This window comes from Arachis duranensis, chromosome 5 (assembly GCF_000817695.3).
Source record: "Arachis duranensis cultivar V14167 chromosome 5, aradu.V14167.gnm2.J7QH, whole genome shotgun sequence".
Lineage (NCBI taxonomy): Eukaryota > Viridiplantae > Streptophyta > Magnoliopsida > Fabales > Fabaceae > Arachis > Arachis duranensis.
Genome location: NC_029776.3, coordinates 12,883,957 through 12,907,021, shown reverse-complemented (window position 1 = coordinate 12,907,021; position 23,065 = coordinate 12,883,957). Strand labels below are relative to the sequence as shown.

Here is a 23,065-nt window from a genome sequence, read left to right as displayed (position 1 = left end):
GAGCTAGTCCTTCAATTAAATGGGAACTACCTTGTGTTTAAAGCTTAAGGATCTTCTTCTGCAACCATGGAGAGGAAGCATGAAAAGCTTCTCTCAGTATAAAGTCAAACAAAGCCCCCCACAATCAAACTCTAAGTTTGGTGTTGGGAGGCCACAACCAAACTCTAAATTTGGTATTGAACCCCCACATTCAAACTCTAAGTTTGGTGTTGGGAGTCCACAACATTGGCCTGATCACCTGTGAGGCTCCATGAGAGCCCACTGTCAAGCTATTGACATTAAAGAAGCGCTTATTGGGAGGCAACCCAATTTTTATTTATCTAATTCTATTTTTATTTTTATTATTCTTTTATGTTTTATTAGGTTCATGATCATGTGGAGTCACAAAACAAATACAAAAATTAAAAACAGAATCAAAAACAGCAGAAGAAATAGCACACCATGGAGGAAGGGCTTACTGGCGTTTAAACGCCAGTAAGGAGCATCTGGATGGCGTTCAACACCAGAACAGAGCATGGGTCTGGCGTTGAATGCCAGAAACATGCAGTAATCTGGCGTTTAAACGCCAGGATTGCACACTGAGGAAAGCTAGCGTTTAACGCCAGAAACATGCTGCAGGCTGGCGTTGAACGCCCAAAACAAGCATAGAACTGGCGTTTAACGCCAGAAACAAGCATCAATCTGGCGTTAAACGCCAGTAATGCATGTAGAGGGCATTTTACACGCCTCATTGGTGCAGGGATATAAATCCTTGACACCTCAGGATCTGTGGACCTCACAGAACCTTTATCCTCTCTTCCCAATAAACCCTCTTTCCCAAAATCCTTCACCAATCACCTCAATCTCTCTTCCCCATCACCTCTTCACCACTCACATCCATCCATTCTTCCCCATAAACCCCACCTACCTTCAAATTCAAAATCCCTTTCCCACCCAAACCACCCAATATGGCCGAACCTTAACCCCTCTCCCTCCACTATATAAACCCCTCTATCCTTCTTCATTTTCACACAACACAACCCTCTCTTCTCCCCCTTGGCCGAATACACACCTCTCTCCATCTCCTCCAATTTTTTCTTCTTCTTCTTCTTTTCTTTCTTCTCTTGCTCGAGGACGAGCAATATTCTAAGTTTGGTGTGGTAAAAGCATAGCTTTTTTGTTTTTTCATAACCACTTATGGCACCTAAGGCCGGAGAAACCTCTAGAAAAGGGAAATGAAAAATAAAAGCTTCCACCTCTGAGTCATGGGAGATGGAGAGATTCATCTCAAAGGTCCATCAAGACCACTTCTATGAAGTTGTGGCCAAGAACAAGGTGATCCCTGAGGTCCCTTTCAAGCTCAAGAAAAATGAGTATCCGGAGATCCGACATGAGATCCAAAGAGGTTGGAAAGTTCTGACCAATCCCATTCAACAAGTTGGAATCCTAATGGTTCAAGAGTTCTATGCCAATGTATAGATCACTAGGAACCATGATCAAAGTATGAACCCGAATCCAAAGAATTATCTTCCAATGGTTCGGAGGAAATACTTAGATTTCAGTCCGGAAAATGTGAGGTTGGCAATCAACTTGCCTATGATGCAAGAAGATGCACGCCCCTACACTAGAAGGGTCAACTTTGATCAAAGGTTGGACCAAGTCCTTATAGACATATGTGTGGAAGGAGCTCAATAAAAAAAAGACTCAAAAGGCAAGCTTGTTCAATTAAGAAGACTGTACCTAAAGCTTGTGGCTAGAGGATGGTTGGAATTCATCCAACGCTCCATCATCCCCACTAGCAACCGATCCGAAGTTACTGTGGATCGGGCCATCATGATCCATAGCATCATGATTAGAGAGGAAGTAGAAGTTCATGAAGTTATCTCTCTTGAATTCTACAAAATAATCGAAAAGTCCTCCACCATGGCTCGGCTAGTTTTCCCTCATCTTATTTGCCATCTATGCTACTCAGCTAGAGTTATCATTGAAGGAAACATTCTCATTGAAGAGGATAAGCCCATCACTAAGAAGATGATGGATCAAACAAGAGAGCCCATTCATAGATCTCAAGAGACACATGAGGAAGCTCATCATCAAGAAATCCCTGAGATGCCTCAAGGGATGCATTTTCCTCTAAACAACTATTGGGAACAACTCAACACTTCTCTAGAAGACTTGAGTTCTAACATAGACCAACTAAGGGTGGAACACCAAGAGCACTCCATCATTCTCCATGAGATTAGAGAAGATCAAAGAGCAATGAGGGAGGAGCAACAAAGGCAAGGAAGAGACATAGAAGAGCTCAAGGACATCATTGGTTCTTCAAGGAGAAGGTGCCACCATCACTAAGGTAGACTCATTCTTTGTTTTTATTTCTTTGTTTTTTGGTTTTTAAGCTTCATGTTTATCTATGTTTGTGTCTTTATTACATGATCATTAGTGTCTAGTAACTATGTCTTAAGGCTATGAATAAATCCATGAATCCTTCACATCTCTTAAATGAAAAATGTTTCTAATACAAAATAACAAGAAGTACATGAGTTTCGAATTTATCCTTGAACTTAGTTTAATTATATTGATGTGGTGACAATACTTTTTGTTTTCTGAATGAATGCTTGAGCAGTGCATATTTTTTATCCTGTTGTTTATGAATGTTAAAATTGTTGGCTCTTGAAAGAATGATGAACAAGAAAAATGTTATTGATAATCTGAAAAATCATGAAATTGATTCTTGAAGCAAGAAAAAGCAATGAAAAAGCAAAAGCTTGAGAAAAAAATAAATAGAAAGAAAAAGAAAAAGCAAGCAGAAAAATCCAATAGCCCTTAAAACCAAAAGACAAGGGTAAAAAAAGGATCTAAGGCTTTGAGCATCAATGGATAGGAGGGCCCAAGGGAATAAAATCTAGGCCTAAGCGGCTAAATCAAGCTGTCCCTAACCATGTGCTTGTGACATGCAGGTCCAAGTGAAAAGCTTGAGACTGAGTGGTTAAAGTCGTGATCCAAAACAAAAGAGTGTGCTTAAGAGCTCTGGACATCTCTAGCTGGGGACTTTAGCAAAGCTGAGTCACAATCTGAAAAAGTTCACCCAGTCATGTGTCTGTGGCATTTATATATCCGGTGGTAATACTGGAAAACAAAGTGCTTAGGGCAACGGCCAAGACTCATAAAAGTAGCTGTGTTCAAGAATCAACATACTTAACTAGGAGAATTAATAACACTATCTGAACTCTGAGTTCCTATAGATGCCAATCATTCTAAACTTCAAAGGATAAAGTGAGATGCCAAAATTGTTCAGAAGCAAAAAGCTACAAGTCTCGCTCATCTAATTAGAACTAATATTCATTGATATTTTGAGATTTATAGTATATTCTCTTCTTTTTATCCTATTTGATTTTCAGTTGCTTGGGGACAAGCAAATAATTTAAGTTTGGTGTTCTGATGAGCGGATAATTTATACACTTTTTGGCATTATTTTTAGGTAGTTTCTAGTAGGATCTAGCTACTTTTAGGGATGTTTTCATTAGTTTTTGTGAAAAATTCACATTTCTAGACTTTACTATGAGTTTGTGTATTTTTCTGTAATTTCAGGTATTTTCTGGCTGAAATTGAGGGACATGAACAAAACTCTGATAAGAAGGCTGACAAAGGACTGCTGATGCTGTTGGATTCTGACCTCCCTGCACTCTAAATGGATTTTCTGGAGCTACAGAACTCCAAATGATGCGCTCTCAATGGCGTTGGAAAGTAGACATCCAGAGCTTTCCATAAATATATAATAGTTCATACTTTATTCGAGCTTAGACGACGCAAACTGGCGTTCAACGCTAGTTCCATGCTGCATTCTGGAGTCAAACGCCAGAAACACGTCATAAACCAGAGTTAAACACCAAAAATACGTTACAACTTGGTGTTTAACTCCAAGAGAAGCCTCTGCACGTGTAAAGCTCATGCTCAGCCCAAGCACACACCAAGTGGGCCCCCGAAGTGGATTTCTGCATTAATTACTTATTTCTGTAAATCCTAGTAGCTAGTCTAGTATAAATAGAACATTTTACTATTGTATTAGACATCTTGGTTTTCGTCTTTTATCTTAGCATCCATCTTTGGACGTTTAGTTCTTAGACTTTGGGGGCTGGCCATTCGGCCATGCCTGAACCTTGATCACTTATGTATTTTCAACGGTAAAGTTTCTACACACCATAGATTAAGGTATGGAGCTCTGCTGTACCTCGAGTTTTAATGCAAAGTACTACATTTTTCTATTCAATTCGGCTTATTCTTACTCTAAGATATTCGTTGCACTTCAACATGATGAATGTGATGATTCGTGACACTCATCATCATTCTCACTTATGAACGCATGATTGACAACCACTTTTGTTCTACCTTAGAACAAGCAAGTATCTCTTAGATTCTCTAACCAGAATCTTTGTGGTATAAGCTAGAACCCTTTGGCGGTCACTCTTGAGGATCCGGAAAGTCTAAACCTTGTCTGTGGTATTCCGAGTAGGATTCAGGGATTGAATGGCTGTGACGAGCTTCAAACTCGTGATTGTTGGGCGTGATGACAAACGCAAAAGAATCAATGGATTCTATTCCGACATGATCGAGAACCGACAGATGATTAGCCGTGCTGTGACAGAGCATTTGGACCATTTTCACTGAGAAGATGGGATGTAGCCATTGACAACGGTGATGCCCTACATATAGCTTACCATGGACAGGAGTGAGAAGGATTGGGTGAAAGCAGTAGGAAAGCAGAGATTCAGAAGGGACAAGCATCTCCATACACTTATTTGAAATTCTCACCAATGATTTACACAAGTATTTCTATCCTTATTTTATGCTTTATTCATTATTACTTTCGAAAACTACATAACCATTTATTATCCGCCTAACTGAGATTTACAAGATGACCATAGCTTGCTTCATACCAACAATCTCCGTGGGATCAACCCTTACTCACGTAAGGTTTATTACTTGGACGACCCAGTGCACTTGCTGGTTAGTTGTGCGGAGTTGTGACAAAGTGTGATTCACGTTTGAGAGCACCAAGTCATTAGAGCCATTGTTGATTATCACAATTTCGTGCACCATATACTCCATGGGAGTACTAACTGGTTTGGCATCACTCAAGCCATAGTCCTTCAATAAATCAGTGACATATTTTCTTTGACAAACAGAGATACCTTTGTTGCTCCTAGCTATTTCCAAGCCTAAGAAATATTTGAGATCACCTATGTCCTTGATGCTGAATGCTTTGTCTAGAGCCATCTTTGTTTTCCTTATTTCATCTTGGTCATCCCCTGTTAGTATTAAATCGTCCACATAAACCAAAACAGCAGTAAACGACTTGGCAGATTGTTTAGTGAAGAGAGAGTAATCATTGATGGATTGTTTGTACCCCAAACTAACTAACATTGAAGTCAGTTTCACGTTCCATTGCTTGCTAGCTTGTTTTAGGCCATAGAGAGTCTTTTTGAGTTTGCAGACTAGGTCTGGTTTTGGTAGATGAAGGCCTTTAGGGGGTCTCATATAGACTTCCTCATCCAGATCGCCATGTAAAAATGCCGTATTGACATCGAGTTGTTGCAAATGCCAATCCTTAGCTGCTGAAATTGCCAAGAGAGTTCGAATGGTTGCCATCTTCACAACGGGACTGTATGTGTCAAAAAAAATCAAAACCAGAAGTTTGGGTGTAACCTTTTGCAACCAACCGGGCCTTGTGGCGTTCAACAGATCCATCAGGCCTCAATTTCAGTTTAAAAACCCATTTATTACCAGTTGTAGACTTGCCATGAGGAAGAGGGGTGAGGTCCATGTTTGGTTTGACTTTAGAGCATTTAATTCTACATTAATGGCCTCTTTCTCGCATCTTTGAGTTACAGCTTCCTCATAAGATGAAGGTTCAGATGCATTTGAAACAGCCAATGATAGTGTCTTGTGAGTGGATGAGAGTTTATGGTATGATATGCAATGTGAAAGAGGATACAAGGATGACAATGATTGTGCAATATAAAGTTTAGAGGTTTGCATACACTAAAAATTAGCTAGGTGGCGTGGTGGTTTGTGGATCCTTGAGGACCTTCTGAGTGGAGTTAATGTAGGAGTTTGTGAGAGAGCCTCCGTGTGAGTCCTCAGTGGTGTGTGAGTGATCTGATGATGTGAATTTTGTGAAATAAGAGGCAACTTTGATGAAATATTGGGTGAATTGTGGTCATCGTGATGTTGTGGTGTGGCATCATAAGCCTCAGTGTATAGAAATGGGTCAACGGGCTTAGAACATATTGTGTGAGATACAGGAGGTGTGGGAAGCCCTGCCTCAGTGAAGGGCAGACTCGACTCAAAAAACACGACGTCTCTTGACACAAATAATTATTTGCTTTGTATATCTAAAACAATGTAACCTTTGGTCCCTTCCTTATATCCCAAAAAAACACACTTTCTGGCCTGTTTATCAAGTTTCATCGTACCAGCTACAAGTATTGAAATATAAGTGAGACAACCAAAAACTTTTAAATGTTTGAAATCTGGTTTGATGTTAAAAATCATTTCAAAAGGTGTTTTATTTTCTAAAATGGAACTTGGCAATCTATTGATCAAATGGATAGCATGGGTGACGGCAAAGTCCCAATAGCAATTAGGGACAGTAGAGTGGAATAAAATGGATTGAGCTACCTGCAGTATATGCTGGTGCTTGCATTCTACTATTCCATTCTGTTGTGGAGTTGCCACGCATGACCTTTGATGCAATATGCCTTTGGCTGCATAAAAGTCATGCATTAAGAACTCCTTGCCGTTGTTAGACCAAATGCACTTTATAGTCTTGTGAAATTGATTTTCAATGAGGGTTACAAAGTTTTTAATCAGCCTTTCTGTCTCAGATTTTAATTTCATAAAAAAATATCCAAGTGTATCTGCTGTAGTCATCTACTATAGTGAGAAAATACTTGTTACAATCAGTATAAAGAATATTCAAAAGACCCCAGATATCAATGTGTATAATGTCAAACATTGCATTAGATTTGCGATGACTAGTAGAAAAGGAAAGTCTCTTTTGTTTGGCAAATTGACAAGAATCACACGGCTTTGCAGCCACAATTTTATTAAAGTTTGAACTAGAAATTGAAGGAAACAAATCATATAAGAGTTACAATTTATTGAAAGGAACATGGCCCAATCTAAGGTGCCACAGTTCAATGTTGTGCATCGTGGTGTCATGTGAGCTGCATTCAAGTGTATTATGTATGGTGGTGCTGGTGTTCAGTGTATACAAGCCATTAGAATAATCAGCTGCTCCAATCATCTTCCATGTTGGAAGATCCTGTATCTCACAACCAAATTTGTTGAAAACAAATTGGTAGTCAAGTGATGCAATGAGTTGTGAAACAGAAATTAAATTGTATGCAAAAGATGGAATGTATAAGACATTTGTAAGGTATAAAGATTTTGAGAAAATGACACGACCCGCAATAGATGCAATGATGATTTGGTTGTTTGGTAATCTAACTTTTACTGGTTTGATTTTATGGTACGAATCAAATGCATCTAACTTATATGTCACATGTATGGTGGCTCCAGTGTCGATGACCCAGGAGTCATTGTGTTGTGAACAAATGGACATGACAGCATAGTGATGCTCATCAGGAGTGGTGTCATTGGCTGGAGCAACTTGATTCATATTATGATTGATCTTGGCTCCATGATGCTGCAAGAGGGCGAGTAGTGCATCTTTTTTCTATGAAGTAAACTTCGCATGCGAAGATTCCCCCTGATTCTCATACAAGCTAATTGGTTCACCGCAATCATCATCCTCAGTAGTGAGATTATTGATTTGGTTCTGTTTCTTAAGATGTGGAGGTATTCCATACTTGTGGTAGCAAGTGTCAATGAGATGTCCAGTTTTACCACAGTAGGCACAGAGCTTAGAACTTCCTCTGCCACCTGGACCACGGCCTCGACCTCCTCTCCCGTGTCCTCTGCCTCGAGACTGAAAAGTGTTAGATGAAGCGGTGCTCAACAAAGGGCTCGGCTCAGCAATGTCAGTGCCCAAGAGTTTTCGTTCCTGTTGCAGCATCATTGAATAGGTAGAATCAATGGAGGGAAGAGGGTTCATGAGCATAATGTTTGATCGAGCACTTCCAAATTGTTCATTGAGGCCTCTCAAGAATCGCACCACAAAAGTATTCTTTCGATAATTGCTAACCGTGTCAAAAACACAGGTGCATTTCAGTGTGCAGTTGCACTGTGGGAGGGGTATGAAAGTTTCCAAATCTTCCCGAATTCCTTTGAGTTTGGTGAAATAATGAGTGACAGACAGATCACCTTGCTTGATTGAGAACAACTTCTCTTGGAGCTCAGCAATCTTGAAGACATCCCCTTGATAAAATCGATTTTTGAGTTTTTGCCATAGATCTTTGGCTATACTATTACCCATTATGCTAGAGAAAAATGAATCCAGGAGACTACGAAAGTATTGCAACGATCCCAAGCCTCAAACAACGGGTCATCTACGGTGGCTTCGGGAGAGTACCATCAATAAAGGCCAATTTGTTCTTTGATTTAAGCGCTAACAGCATATAGTGCGACTAGTTGTGATGATTCTGATGATCAAGAACCCTAGAAATCAAACGGTTACTTGTACTGTCCGCTGGATGCAAATAATAGGGACTAGCCAAATCAAGATGAGGGCTCACAGTTGATTTCGTCGATGCGGATTGCATACTAGTGATTTGCATTACAATTTGGGCCAAAAGTTGGAGATTGATGCTTCCAAGATTCGGGGTGTGGTTGGAATCCATTGGAGTAGGAATTGAAATTTTTGATCAATGAATCTAGTAAATGACCGATTCAGAATCTTCTTCCCTTAATCCCGTTGATCGGAGTTCTTACCACACCAAAATTGCAAGATCGTGAAGTGAGAAACTCTCATCAAACTCTATAGTGTAGGTTTAAGGAAAGAGAAGAAATCAAGAAATGGGAATACAAGGGGAGTACAAAGGGAGTACATAGAAGAAATGAAGGATTCAATTCATGGAACGCTCACCGCACCATGTTGAAACTGCTGTGTTCTGCGTCCATGACTGAATCAATTGTTGATTAGAAGAAGAAGGAGTTTCTAGAAGGTGAGAGAGACGGTTCGAGAGAGAAGATCGGGGGCAAAAAGCACCTTCAGCATTTTTCATTTTACTTTTTATTAGCTATTACAAATCCAGCTGTCACATATATATACATACATGTAAGTGAGAATAACTAATTTTACTAACTTGAGTATGACAAACTAATCTCTATAATTAACAAGCTAATTATCTAACTAACACAAGTAAATAAAATGAGTGTTTGCTATAATAGAGAGAAAAAATAGTAAAAAAATGAAAATTCTTTTTGTTATATAGTTAATGGATTAATCTCTACATACAAGTGTTTTGCGCTTACAAGTTTTACATGTCTGAAGAAAACAAAACCTACTAAATGCGCTGCTTATGTTACGTACCTCTTTAACAGACTTTTAAATCAATTCAAATAAATTAACGCGCAAATATATAACTTCCATTTTTCAAACGATTTCGTTTCTTTTTTCGAATTTCTTGCCAAATTTGTTAGATCTCCTTCTTGCTTCGGTTTTTTTTTTCGATTTTCATGGTTTCTGAAATCAAGCTTTGAAATTGTTTTGAAGATAATGGAACTTTAGAAATACACCCAAACGATTACAAAAATACCCCCAAATGATTACAGAAGGATTACAGAAATACACCCAAACGGTTAAGAATGAGGCACATGACAGAGACAATCTAGAAAAAAAACCTAGAAGAATAGTAAAACAGTACCTTGAATAATGTTTCTTTGTTTTTTCTAGTAATTTTTTATGGAGATTTGTATCTTTTCTTCTTGATTTCTTCTACTCTTCGCGAGGAGTTGGAACATGTCTTTTGTTTTGAATGTCGCTTGAATCTTGACATTTTGCGTTTTGATTGAGGAAAAAGAGGAAGAGTGCGAATCTTGACGGTTTGCGTTTTGATTGAGGAAGAAGAGGAAGAGTGTGGCATAATAAACGCGTGCGTTGGACGCTCGATTTTAAAGGAGTAGTGGGCGTGCTTTTTTCTTAAACTTGGACCAACTTATATAGCTTGTAAGCCAAAAAGACTTGTATATGGAGCATACCTCTATTTAAATACCTATCTAACAAAATAAAATGTGTCATTTTATTTATTTTTATTCACTTTTTAAGATAAATTATATTTTTTTTTCTTTATACAAACTTGTTCGTTGGGAATTGACTAATCCAATAAAGTCTTACGAGTCGACTCGCAGGCTCCTTGCAATGAATCATAAATTCATAATGCGGTTGTAGAAGCGATAGTTATCAGTAAGTTCTTGACTATATATATTTTATATTAATAATTAATTTTAATAATTAATTTTAATATATACGTAGTATAATTAGTGATTTAAACAGGGCTAACGCCCAAAATTACATCAACTAAACGAGATGGGTTAAGGAGACCCTTCTAGACTCTAGCATCATCAACAACAATGCTCGTCTGCTCAGCACAAGGTTCATCTACAAAGTGGAAGTCCGACTCACACAAGAGTTTTTTTTAGCCACACAATCTATCCCTATTTCCTTCTCCAAAAAGACACGTGTATACTCCATTCGATCTTACGTGAGGCCCAATTTCAAGCTGGATCTCGCTAGCCCATATGAAAGTACATTTGGGGTCATACTTCAATCCCATCATATTTTGACCAAAAATATAAAAGGAAATAAAGCATTACAGCTTAATTGCAGTGTTCTGATTTGTGTGCAAAGAAAGTAGAATAGGAGTAAAGATTCATCACGGTGTCAGACGTAAGCTATGGCCCCATGTCCCCTCTGTTTAGTAAAAATGAATACTGAATAGAGGAGATTCTAGGTTTGACTATTTGGAGACTTTCACAATATTCATATGGACATAGACACATTTGAGTTAAAATGCATGGATGAATGAATATTAACAAAGTTACAAAAAATTCATGGTTGTCAAATTTGACAACACGAGTTTAAAGAGAAAGCACTTTCAATCATGTTATATTATTATTTACAAGTAAATATATATATATATATATAAATTTAGAATGATCAAAAATACATACAAAAGGTTATAAATTTTAAAGTATATCGATTATTTTCGATAAACAAAAATATTGTATCATTAATAAATTTATAAGACCCGAGTATATTTTGGTCCTTAAAAAATAATTTTTTGATATACTTCGTATTTACGAATTTTGATATATATTTTATCACACTAAATTTTTTTATGTATATTTTTATTTATAAAAAAATTTAGAGATACCAATTTTATTAAATTGTGGCCAACATATAACTAATAAAAGAAAAATAAATCATCTCATATCATTATATAAAATTTTATACTATTAAAAATATTTTTAATGACTACAAATAACAAAAATTTACTGCTCCTAACACACTTTTTCATTTATTTACTCTGATATTCACCCACACACTCTCTTGCAAACACAAATACCTACCCCGTCTACCAAATACACTATGTAGCTACGCCTGCTACTACTAGAAGTAGTAGGTCCACCACTCAATTTTATAAACCAAATAAGGTTAACTATTAATAATCAGAATAATAACAATATAATAATGATGATAAGTATAGCTTCCATTTCTCGTGGCTCATGCTTCTAATGGGAGCAATAGGGAAAAATTTAAGTGTTTACCCATCATATCACGCGAAATTCGTTAACTAATCCAACTAATTAATTAATTTATTTTTTTTCCTATTCTTTTGCAGCAAGCAACCATGCAAGCCTACAAAATGGCAAATACTTATACCCTCCATATCTTGTTTGGAGATTCAGTAATCTGTACAGAGACACACACACAATGACACAAAAGGCAAACACCAACTTCATAACCCCCAAACCCCACTTTCCCACTTTCACCTTCTCATTTGCATTGGATTCTAAATCTTCAATGGCTACTATTGTCATTTCAGATAACTCATCTAACATGGATCATGATGTGTAGCCAGTCTCAGCTAGCCACGTCATGGAATTAAGCACCTGCACAAATTGCACTACTATCATAATACGAAAAACGAAAGTGCACCATCTACGGCTTTAAACAAAAGTGATTCTCATTCCCAAAAACCAATGGTAATAATAAATAAAGTGGTTTCTTAATGTTTGATCGTTATTTTGTATTAGCTCCAACAAAAACCACCAAAAGTAAACCGAAACAAATTAAAACTAATTAAATACATAAAACATATGACCCTGAAAAGACATTCAACCCATTCAAAATGGATTAGTCGTCCCACCCGCAACCATCATTATTTACATAAGATTTGAGTCCTTTCGCTCATTGGTTTGTAAGGGCTATTAACTTATTATAATCATTGCGTTTCTCCTTGTATGGACCCAACCCAAAAGGGGGAAATCATAGTCTGAAAGAAAACAATGATGTTGAAAAAAAATGAAAAAAAGAAAACAACAACATAGAAAGAACTGCAATAAGTTTTGTTTTGCATTTGTTTGTTAACAATATTACTAAACATTTTCTTTTTCAGATTGAATCATATTATGAACAAAATATAATATATATAACTCTACTATATCATTAATACACATAAATGTTAGATTACCATCATTTTTCCCTTATATTTTTCTTAAATTTGAGCCAATATATTAATCAATTTCTTAGTATGTAAAGATGACGGCTGGTATATAATATGAGTCGGAAAGGAGAAAAATATATATTACAAAATTATGTGAAGTTTGAATGCTAGTACGTGAGAGAAAACCATTGCATTGTTAAATGATCATAATATATAGAACAAATATGTAAAGTTTATTTAGAGTTCATCCGAGAGAATAAATAAAGAAGATGCATATAAAAAAAAAACAAAAGAGGGATTTCGAATAGATTAAACTGATGACTAAATATGATGCCACTTTTGCTACGATATGGTTATTGTTTCACAAGATATTTCATCACTGATGGATTTTATCATTATCTATAATTACAAACATGTCTACTTTATGTAATTGCTCTAACTAATTAATTAAACATAAAGTAAGGTTTTATTATTCCTCTAATCTTTTTTACGAGTAATATTATAGTGTAAGTTTATTTATTATATGATCATCATAGCAAATTATCATATCATTACAAGAGTTAGGCTTTCTAATTACAATTTATTCTTTGAACATAATCCTATTATTAGAATTGTATATCTTATAGAGATAAAGGTTAGCAGCTTTCATAAGATGGACAACCTTTACCTCATAAACTAGTAACTTATAGGATTGAGTGAATGAAGCTCGACAATTCTAATGTTGCATCAAAACTTATATTGTTTATCTCATGAACATTACTAACAAACATTATATTTAAATGAAGGTGGATACTACAATGAAGACTTTATAATTGTTTTCATGTAAAAATATTTTTTTTGACCCTTGAATTATGGATTGGATAGTTAAATTTTGATATTTATAAAAATGTTGTCTTTATTTAAAGTGTGACTAAATAAATAAATCACATTTTTAAACAAAACATCTTCATAAAAAGATGTTTTTGCCATCTTCATTTGAGTAGTTGCCTTAAATGAATACGGGAGAAATAATATTCATTTCTTATAGTCTCGGAATTTAATTTTTAGGAAAAGTTAGGAAGTAGTTGCATCTTCAAAGAATAGAGAGTTAATTCGTTAAGAATTTATAGTTCCACTTCCACCCCACCTCTAAAGGGCTTGAAATTTTTTTGCCAGAAAGGATAACTAAACTAAAAAGAAATTAAGAAAAGAAGAATAAAAGAAACAAGTATATCTGCCCGATTCTTGTAGCGCAATCACATCAAATAATCTAATGTACCCGTGCATGTATATATACTACTCACAAGAGACTACTGACAAATAATAAACATTTAAATAACAAGCATGTACTTACAAGACACATCTCCTGACACACTACGATTAATTACTCCTTTCTCTTATTTTAATAGAGGCATGGTCTAATAGAAAAGTGCATAAAGAGCCAAGACTTTTGGGTTCATGTTTAAGAGAAGGAATTAAATTTCTCGTAGAAAGTTAAGGTATGAAAAAACTATCGTTGCACGTGAAATGACAGTATATATATATACACTATGTTAATCTATTCTACTACAATCAACATTAGCTTGATGTTTTGGGAGCTTATTTGAAAGCAAAGATATTTATTTCATACGTTCATAAAATTTTGTTCAGCGTGCTTAGCTTGTCCCTGCATGAATTAGTAGAAAAATATAATTTAGTTAGTTTGAAGTGAATAATTAATAATATCATCAAGAAAGAAATTGTTATTGCATGCAGAGCAAAATTAAAGTAGTGAAGGGCATTGAGAACTCAATTCATTCTTAAAAAATGACGTGTGATGATGCTAAAGAAATTAAGGAAAAGCATACGCTACTGCTAATATATGTTGATTAATATGTGTAGCTTGGTAAAATTGAATTTGGAGTAGAGTTGTTACAAGATCCAAAAGGTAATAATGTGGAATGATATGATTAGTGAAACTAAACAGAAAGAGAAAATTAAAGCTAGGTAGCTAGATAGGGGATAGGGGGTAGTGAGTAGTGAGTAGTGAGTAGATATGCGTATTTGTGTGGGTACCCATATGAATGCACAGATCGCAAACAGCATTCTTCTTTCTGTCAAGCATCAATGCCTCAATGTGCTCTTCCCGTTAGAAAAGGACATACAAATCAAGTCAGCCATTAAGTAAAACCAACAATTATTAATAAAGCTTACATAATTACTCTTTGGAACAGCCAAGATTCTTGTATAAAGAGTGTGTGTGTGTGTCGTCCTATACTAATCATTATATTTGCTTTCTTTTTTCTCTTTAACCTCAAAATGAATGAATGTAGTGCATACCATACAGGTGAAAATAAAAGCCTAATATATCTATTATCTAGAGAGAGACACAGACAAACACATACAGAGAAAGTTGTGTGTGTAAGAGAGAAGAGAGAGAGAATGAACTTTTTGGTTGGTGAGCAGTCAGCTTTGTTAAGGCCTTGCCGACAATCATTTCTGTCTCTCACTAAAATCAGTAATTACATCACCCCTAACTCAATTATAATTATAATAATACTATACTTGATTTTTTCACTAGCTACTACCACTTTTCTATTCACTCCTTACAACATCTCTATTATCATTACTAGACCTACTCAAAAAAAGAACACTACTGAAGAGCTCTACCCACTTATTATTTTACCCCAAAGCTTTTCACCTTTTAACTGTTTGAAGTAAGTGGTGAGTGAGTGAATGTGTGAACGTGGAACACCATCAACAACATTGGGGATTCGTATATCACAGCTCCCCCCACGAGGATGTGTAATTACTATCATGACTATCATGAAGGACACTACATCATCTTTTCATTATTTTATACATGCACTTTTAATAATTCTTGTTTTTTTTTTTATTTTTAATTGTATTGTGGAAACGAAATATAGTATACCCGAGACTAGTGGAAGCTTTCCACAACTGGGAACCTGCTTTGCTTTAATTTTGGGGCAAAGCTTTAAATACCCCCTAGCTTAAGCCATGAATTGAAAGGGTTCATTCCGGCTATTATTAATGGCAACATAATTTTCACATGTAAAGGCATCATAAGCATGCTATTATACTAGACCTTATTACTATATATACACTGAAAAAAACTCCTTTTTGTTTTACGCTTGTTAAGAAACCAGTGAATGAATGTGAAAAAAGTTCCAACTAAGAAGTAAGTGACATTTGTTAAGGATACTGAAAGTAAATATTTTTTAAGTTTTATTTCTTAATAATACATGCATTATAAAAGTGTACAAATTTCAAAATTTGTGAAGTTAAAAAAATATTTTGTATTACACACTTTCTAAACACATTTTTAGCTAAATTCTTTGAAATAATAATAATGCACATAAATAGGGTGTTTTAAAACCTCTTAGAATTCAATTCCCATTATAATTGAATTTAATTCCAGTGTTTAAAACAAAAATAATTAAATTAATTTAGATGGAATTCAATTCACTTTATTTGTTCTTTTTTTAAATTAATTTTAACTTAAATATATAGGTCTGATTTAAAATTTTATTTTAATAAGATTTCACTTAAAACTTAAAATGTCTAAAATATCTTTATAATTTAATTACTTCTTAATTTTTTTCACTCACTTTTTCTCAATGTGTCGAATCTTCTAACACACTCTCGCTTCTCTCACCACCTTCATTTCCTTTTCTTCAATTTTTTTAATATAATATATATATATATATATTGAAAGATTTACTGTATAGATCTAAAAAAATATACACATCGTATAAATTTTGAGTGTTTAACTTAAGGTTAATAACATTAATCGTTTGCCAATACATCTGAATATTTCAAGTGAAATTGTGTCAATCATAACACTAGCAAAAAAGGAATAATTTTGTTCTATTTTAATAACATGAATTTGATTGTTATAATTTACTATTAATAATTTGCATTTTTTCATTTGCTATGTCATTAGACCATTCAACAAATTGATTCTTGATAGTTTATATTTATTTTTTGTTGTTGGTTTGTCATTAGAATCACGGCTTTTGTTTTTGATATTGGAGTAGCAACGGTGTTTTTTCAAAATGTGGGTTGATTGGGTGTTATTTTCAAATGTAAAACCGTTTAATTAGATAAATAAAAATTGGACCGTTCGATTTGTGAGAAGTACAGAAATCAGACCGAGGGATTTGTGAGAGTACATAAATCGGACCGAGGAATTTCTGTTAAAAAAAATTAACAAATTTAAAGTATATAAATCGGACTCTCCAATTTGTGTATCTTTCACATTTTTAAAAAACACCGAAATTTACAATGTTAAGATATATCACTACTTTTATTTTTATATACAAAAAAAGTCTTAGAATCAACCATGAAAGACTGTTTAATTTTTTTAATTAATAATAATATTTTTTAAATTTAATATTTTTAGATATATTTTAAATAAATATATTTATTATTTAAATATGATGGTATATTAATAAAAAATAAAATTATTTATTATAAAATTTTAATTCATTTGATAAACATTCCAAAAAATTCAAATATAAATTTAAATATTGTTAGTTGCGTTAAAAGATAAGTTATTCAATATTTTTGCTTGCCTAAATTTAGTAAACTTGACGAGCAACTTGATTATATATTGAAGTTAATGATATTAAATAGGATTCTCTTTAGTAGTATTTTAATAAAGTTAAAAGTTGTTATTGATGTTTGGGTCCTCTGTAGCATTGTTTTCAAATGTTCAATTTTGAAATGATGTCAAATTGTCAATTGAGTAGCTGGCATATACGGAATCAATTGGGGGATAGATTGAGGCATTGAGCTTCTAGCTCGTACAATAATACCTCGCGTAGTAGTAGCAGACAATTCGAATCTTTAGCTTAATGAAAATTTGCAATTTGCATCAAATTTAAATTTTCGAGTTTTCAAATAATACTAGCTAGAAAATTTCATTGCTGTGGGATATACACTATACAGAAGTGTTCCGATTCTGGTAAGATATGATATGATATTATTTCAAAAGAATTATGAACAAGTCTGTTAATAATATATACGTGCCTTTCCTTTTCAAACTTTACAACATATTATGTCACACACTATAGGAGCATCCTTGCTATATATGCTTGAAGAAAGCGTTCGTAGAAGCAGCTTAAGATGCGGAACTTTTAGCAAAAACGAATCAATTTCAATAATAATTTGTTGTTCTTGGGTTTCAACAAACATATTATTATAGTAAAGTGGGGAAGAGTAGTAGCTTTGGAAAAAAGAAAGGGAGGGAGGGAGTAGTTGGGTTAAAAAATAAAATTCGTTGTTGAAGAATCAAGAATGGGTTCTCTCTAATCTTGTGTTGCAGCATCTTCTGTGGTGCTTCATGCCGACAGAGTTCCTTTGTTTTGGGTCCTCTCAACACCTTTCTTGCAATCATGGGGAGCATCATCCAATGACCCTGCCATGAACCATCACACAATCTTTGGAATGTTTAAAAGAGAAGTTACTCAAAGCTACCTTGTTCCATTTAAGAAAGAAAGGCTTTAATATCTATCCACAATAACAATGCAACACCACCAACCAATGCTTGGAAAATGACCTCCACTCACCACTATACATACTCTCATGCTGGTGGGGTTCAGATTTCAGACCAAACGTACCTGGATGGGATACATTTAGCTTAGCCCTGCTCCTTTGAAATCCAATCCAATCACAGTCAAATTAACTTTATTAACACTCTCATAAGAGTTGATCGGTTTAATTAGAGATCTTGAATCATAATTTTAGCTAAGTAAATATAATAACATTCAAAAGAAACAATATTAAATAAGAATCAAATTATTCTTTGTTAATCATATTTCAAACTGTCTTAACCTTTTAACGGTATAGATAGACACCTTGAAATTCAAGTCAATTAAGACCTGCTTTCCTAAATTATGGTCCAGCAAGTTCTATTAACAACCAACCATATCATTGTACGTCCACTGTTGTCCACTGGCACCAAACAGTAAGTTACGAAGTTTTAATTTTATTGATATGTTCAAACTCTACAGTATCCACACTACAGATATAGTACCTCAAACTCTACACAGTATACACACTATACAGTAATTAAACTCGTCATCAAGCATGCACGGCATACAATACCAATTTTGCTACTTAGTATTTTAATAAGGAAAAAAATTATACACTGTTAGATCATGTAATTTTGTGTGTATAATGTGGTTAAAAGTATAAAGAATACTCCATGTTATGTTGTCCGTTTAAACTGAGATTAATGTGGGATTGGGACCCCATCCCCATTGGAGTGATATCCATGACAGCTTTAGCTATCAAACAAAGGCCCCCCTTATATTCTGCTGCCAATACCACAAGACACTGAACTTACCAAGGAATCAACATCGTGACTGAACTTCAAAACAAGTGTCCATTTGAAAAGTCACAACTATAACTATATCTACATATTTGACGTGATTTCATCAACAAGACCTTTGGGATTGGATGATTTATGGCACAACTTTGACTTTATGTAGTCAGAATTAAAAAGCTGTTTCTCTTTGTTTGTAGGTGTAGGGCGGAAAGGATTCATCAGTCCTACAAGTGATTGATAGCGGAGCTAACTTACCAGATTTTATAAAAATGCACTAAGATTCTTTAGAGTATAAAAAAACTAGTAGTAACAGTAAGAGGATTGAACCCCATTAAGACAATTTTTGATGCCCAAAGTTAGCCACATTTGACAAGAATATGATTGCAGCTTTTAGCGGATGATGTAAGGCGGAAAAACAACGTTGTTTTGAGCATTGCTTAGAAATGGAATCATCAAAGGACAATTCCATTCCCGACTTTACAAATATTATTCTTATTATTATTATCATCAAAATCTCGAAATTCCCAGAGCCACATACACTTTATACAACACTCTTCCCGTTTCTGGAGCTGCTCATGCATTCTTTTTTTTTCTTCTCTAGCTTTACAAACAAAGATCTAACCTTTCCTTTCTCTAGCTTTAGGGATGAAGGATGGCACCACAAAATACAATAATAATAGTAATAATAATGAAAAGAAACGAAGGAGATAAGATCACAAGAAAAGTAATCGGAAAGAATTCAATAAATTCTTTTAAGCTAGACGGAAGATGTATCGACAAGAACGTCGTTCAAGACATCATCGTCAGAATTTGGGAAATCAAGAAGCTCTGCGTCCTTATGTTCATCAGTGGAAAAATCTCTCCTCTCCAATTTGGAATGAGCAGCAATGAATATTAATTTCTGCACCCTTTCGAGTGCGGTGGTGGAGTGTCTTTGCCCCCTAGAAACCCATCTCCACACATTCCAGTTCAATTTGAAGCCACAAGAAGAAGTTGCATGAAGAAAAATGAGCCTAACAGCAACCCTCCCCAAGGACTTGAACTCGGTCAGATATGATTCCCAAACGAGCCTACTGCTCTGCGGGTTCGCAATTCTCATCTTGCCGGTAACAGGATCCCTCTCCTTCATCTGCACGGCGCGTGCATACACGGGATCAAGCCCTTCCGTTCTCCACTTCATGAGCTCCATCAGAGCAATGTGCTCCTCCTCCCTCGAAACAAGCCTTGTTATGAGCTTGTCCACGTCCTTCTCCTGCTCCGCCGTCAAGCACTTGAACGGCGGCAGGTACTTTCCGCAGGTGTCTCTCACAAGATACTGCGGGTCCAGGATGTAGGCGGCAGCCCAAGCAGGGTGGTAGTTCTTCTTGAAGCGTCTCTCGACGACCTTCTCCACCGCTCCGTCTGCCATGTGGAACTTAGAACACCATTCTTTCACTTGGGCTCTCACCTCTTCCCACAACGGAAGGCATTGACCAACAAGCGGCCTTTCTGACTCAATTTCCTGAGCTAGGTCCCTGACCAGTTTCACGAGCGAGTGAACAGCGTTCAAGTCGTTCCAGAATCCAACGTCTCCGATTATATCCCCGACCTCCCTGGCGCTTGGGTCTTCAATGGAGAGAATCTTGAAGTGTTCATCGTGCAGGAGAAGCTGCAAGGCACGGGCAGAAGCCAGCGTGTCGTCCATGACGTCAAAGAGAGGGCCAAGGGTGAAGAAAGCATGATGAGAGTCGGGCGGGGGAGGCGGCATTCGCAGCATGGAGGCGTGGCCGTACTCCTGCAATTGGTACTTGTGGAAAGCATTCCTGAGATGGGGAGAGTTGTAATTGAGAAAGGAGGCGATCTTGAAAGAGTTGCGAGTGACGGTGGGAAAGAAGGGAAGTTCCTTGGTGAGATGCTTGATTAGAGAGGAGAAGGCTTGGTACTGACAAGAGAGATTAACCATCCAATGATTCTGAGACTCCAAATTTCTGAGAGCATTGGAGCCGAATCTGTCCGCAACAATGCCAACACACTTGTCAACAACATTCCCGCAAATGGCAGTGATTGTCTCCCTCAGAACCTCCTCTGCGTACTTTGAAGGAGCAGAGCCACTCACAAACACAGCTCTTCTGTACAAACTGGTCCCATTCGGCAGATTCACAGTCACCTTCACCACATTCCCATTCTCCTCACTGCTCTTTGCTTTCCAACCTTCCGTCGATAACTGAAAGAACATGGCGTCTCTCATCCGAGCTTCCGACTCCGCCTTCGCCTCCTCGAACTTCGAATCCAACCTCCCGCCAATCAACTCCCTCCCAGAAACCGCCGGCAAACCAACCTGGTTCAGGAACGCCCTGAACTTCGGCTGCTCCAGGCTCGAAAGCGAAACCGAACCACAACACTCGTATACCCAATCGGCCAAGAAATCCAAGGCCGTCTCCACCTGCGTCTTGCTCAGCGTTGGACCGGGGGACGTTTTTGGACTCTTGAGCTTCTTCACGCTGTCTTCCAACATAGCCAGAGCTCCCAAATCGTCTTTTCCTCCCGACAGCATCAAATGCGGCTGCTGCGCCAGCAGACCCACCGGTGTAATCGCCGTGGAGCCTGACGATGTGTACGCGATCTCCCCGCAGAACCGCGACGGATCCACCACCGCCAGCGGCGTCACGTGGTACGACGTAGCAGGACCGGCCGTGGCGGCGGCGGACGAAGTGGAACTCCTCTTGCGGTGGTTGTGGTTGGCCGTAGGAGAGGGAGAGGAGGCCATGGCAGCGACGGTGGGAGAAACAGAGGAAATGGGTTTGGCAGCGGAATTGAAATTGGGGCAAGTCCCACGCTTGAGGTGCTCGGAGGCTGTGCGAGAAGGGTTGGAAGCTGAGAAAACGGCGTCGCAGAGAGAGCAGCGTAGCTTCACCGCTTTGGGAAGACCGGTGTCAGCGTTGTGAACCAGCATAGGTTCGAGGTGCGCCCAGTACCAAGCCCCTTTTCCCTTGACTGCCTTGGTCCTAACCATGACCAACCCTTCGTATCGCTTGTTAACGGCTTTCGCTGATAGCTCCTCTGCTGAAGCGGAGTCCACGGAAGGCGTTGTGGCAGTGTTGCTCGCCGCCATTGCAGTGGAACTGACCAACAGAACCCACTCAAACACAAACAAACAAAAAAGCTTTGGTGTGTGATGATGGAAGCTCAAGCTGAAGGTCGTGGAGGATTTCTTATGATTGATTACATGTTATTCTTGGTCGTCATGGCTTAGACCCTCCGGATGGCAATGAAATTGTGCATTCAAGTCGGAAAGGGAGGCCGGAATTTGAATTTCCGGTGGGTGGCCATTCATGAAATCGCGATCTGTAGAGAGCAGGTTTGTGAAGTGAAGAATCCGAGAGATTATAGTTTGTGTGGAGGGAGAAAGGAGAATGGGGCAGGGAGCCAGAAATAGAAAGGCAAATGAGGCTCAGCCTCCTCGTTGGTCATACATACATGATGCATCAAACTATCAAAGCTTAGCTGCTCTGCAGAACTTCACGCGCGAGATATTTGCGCGTTGGGATCATGCCTCAGGGTTATTGATGGGAACTGCTGCAACGAGGTAACACAGGAACACTAGTCCCCACGTACGAAACCAGGAGCCCATGAGTGACCATGCTTCTCACTTCCCACTCACTTCGCGAGTCTCTATCACGCGCTCATCCAAGCCCTCTAACTCTTATTTTGAGTTTTGACATCCGTTTCACGTTCTGTAGCTTTGTTTTATTTTTAACATCTTCCTTTATTATTTATTCATTCATTCTTTTTTTTTTATTATTTCTTTTTATTTTTTTCTTTTTCTTTTCTTTTACCGAAAAACTTTCAATTAATACTTATTTTGTTTTGCATATTCGTTTATTTTGAACTTAGAATTTTTGTGATGGTCGCCAGAAGAGAGGGTGAGTTTCATAAATTGGGCTCCCTTACGTGACTAACTGATATGTGAACTGTGAAGTACTAAGAATGTTTAACCTACGAATGGATTCCACACCAGTCACCGGTGCTCTTTGGACAGTTGTTGACTAAGACTGAAGCAACAACGGCGTTAGAAAGTTCATCGTATGTCTACAGGACAATTTTATCGCATGCCCAAGTCAAATAAATTGAGGTCAATATTAATTAATAGGCTCTGTTTTGCAATTTT

General features: G+C 37.0%; 2 protein-coding genes across 2 annotated transcripts; both read right to left on the bottom strand.

Annotated features, from left to right (window-relative positions):
- Positions 1–7,717: 7,717 nt before the first annotated feature.
- Positions 7,718–8,416, bottom strand: LOC107488112 (uncharacterized). The gene has a single exon (XM_016108806.1). It carries the CDS (start codon positions 8,414–8,416, stop codon positions 7,718–7,720), a length of 699 nt encoding a protein of 232 aa, XP_015964292.1.
- Positions 8,417–19,675: 11,259 nt separating this feature from the next.
- LOC107488195 (uncharacterized) lies at positions 19,676–22,500 on the bottom strand. Its single transcript, XM_016108898.3, has one exon. It carries the CDS (start codon positions 22,007–22,009, stop codon positions 19,676–19,678), a length of 2,334 nt encoding a protein of 777 aa, XP_015964384.1. The 5' UTR covers positions 22,010–22,500.
- Positions 22,501–23,065: the final 565 nt, after the last annotated feature.

What these genes read in the sequence shown, in the direction of transcription:
- LOC107488112 (XM_016108806.1), bottom strand. Translation starts at nt 8,416, where the DNA reads ATGGGTAATAGTATAGCCAAAGATCTATGGCAAAAACTCAAAAATCGA.
- LOC107488195 (XM_016108898.3), bottom strand. Translation starts at nt 22,009, where the DNA reads ATGGCGGCGAGCAACACTGCCACAACGCCTTCCGTGGACTCCGCTTCA.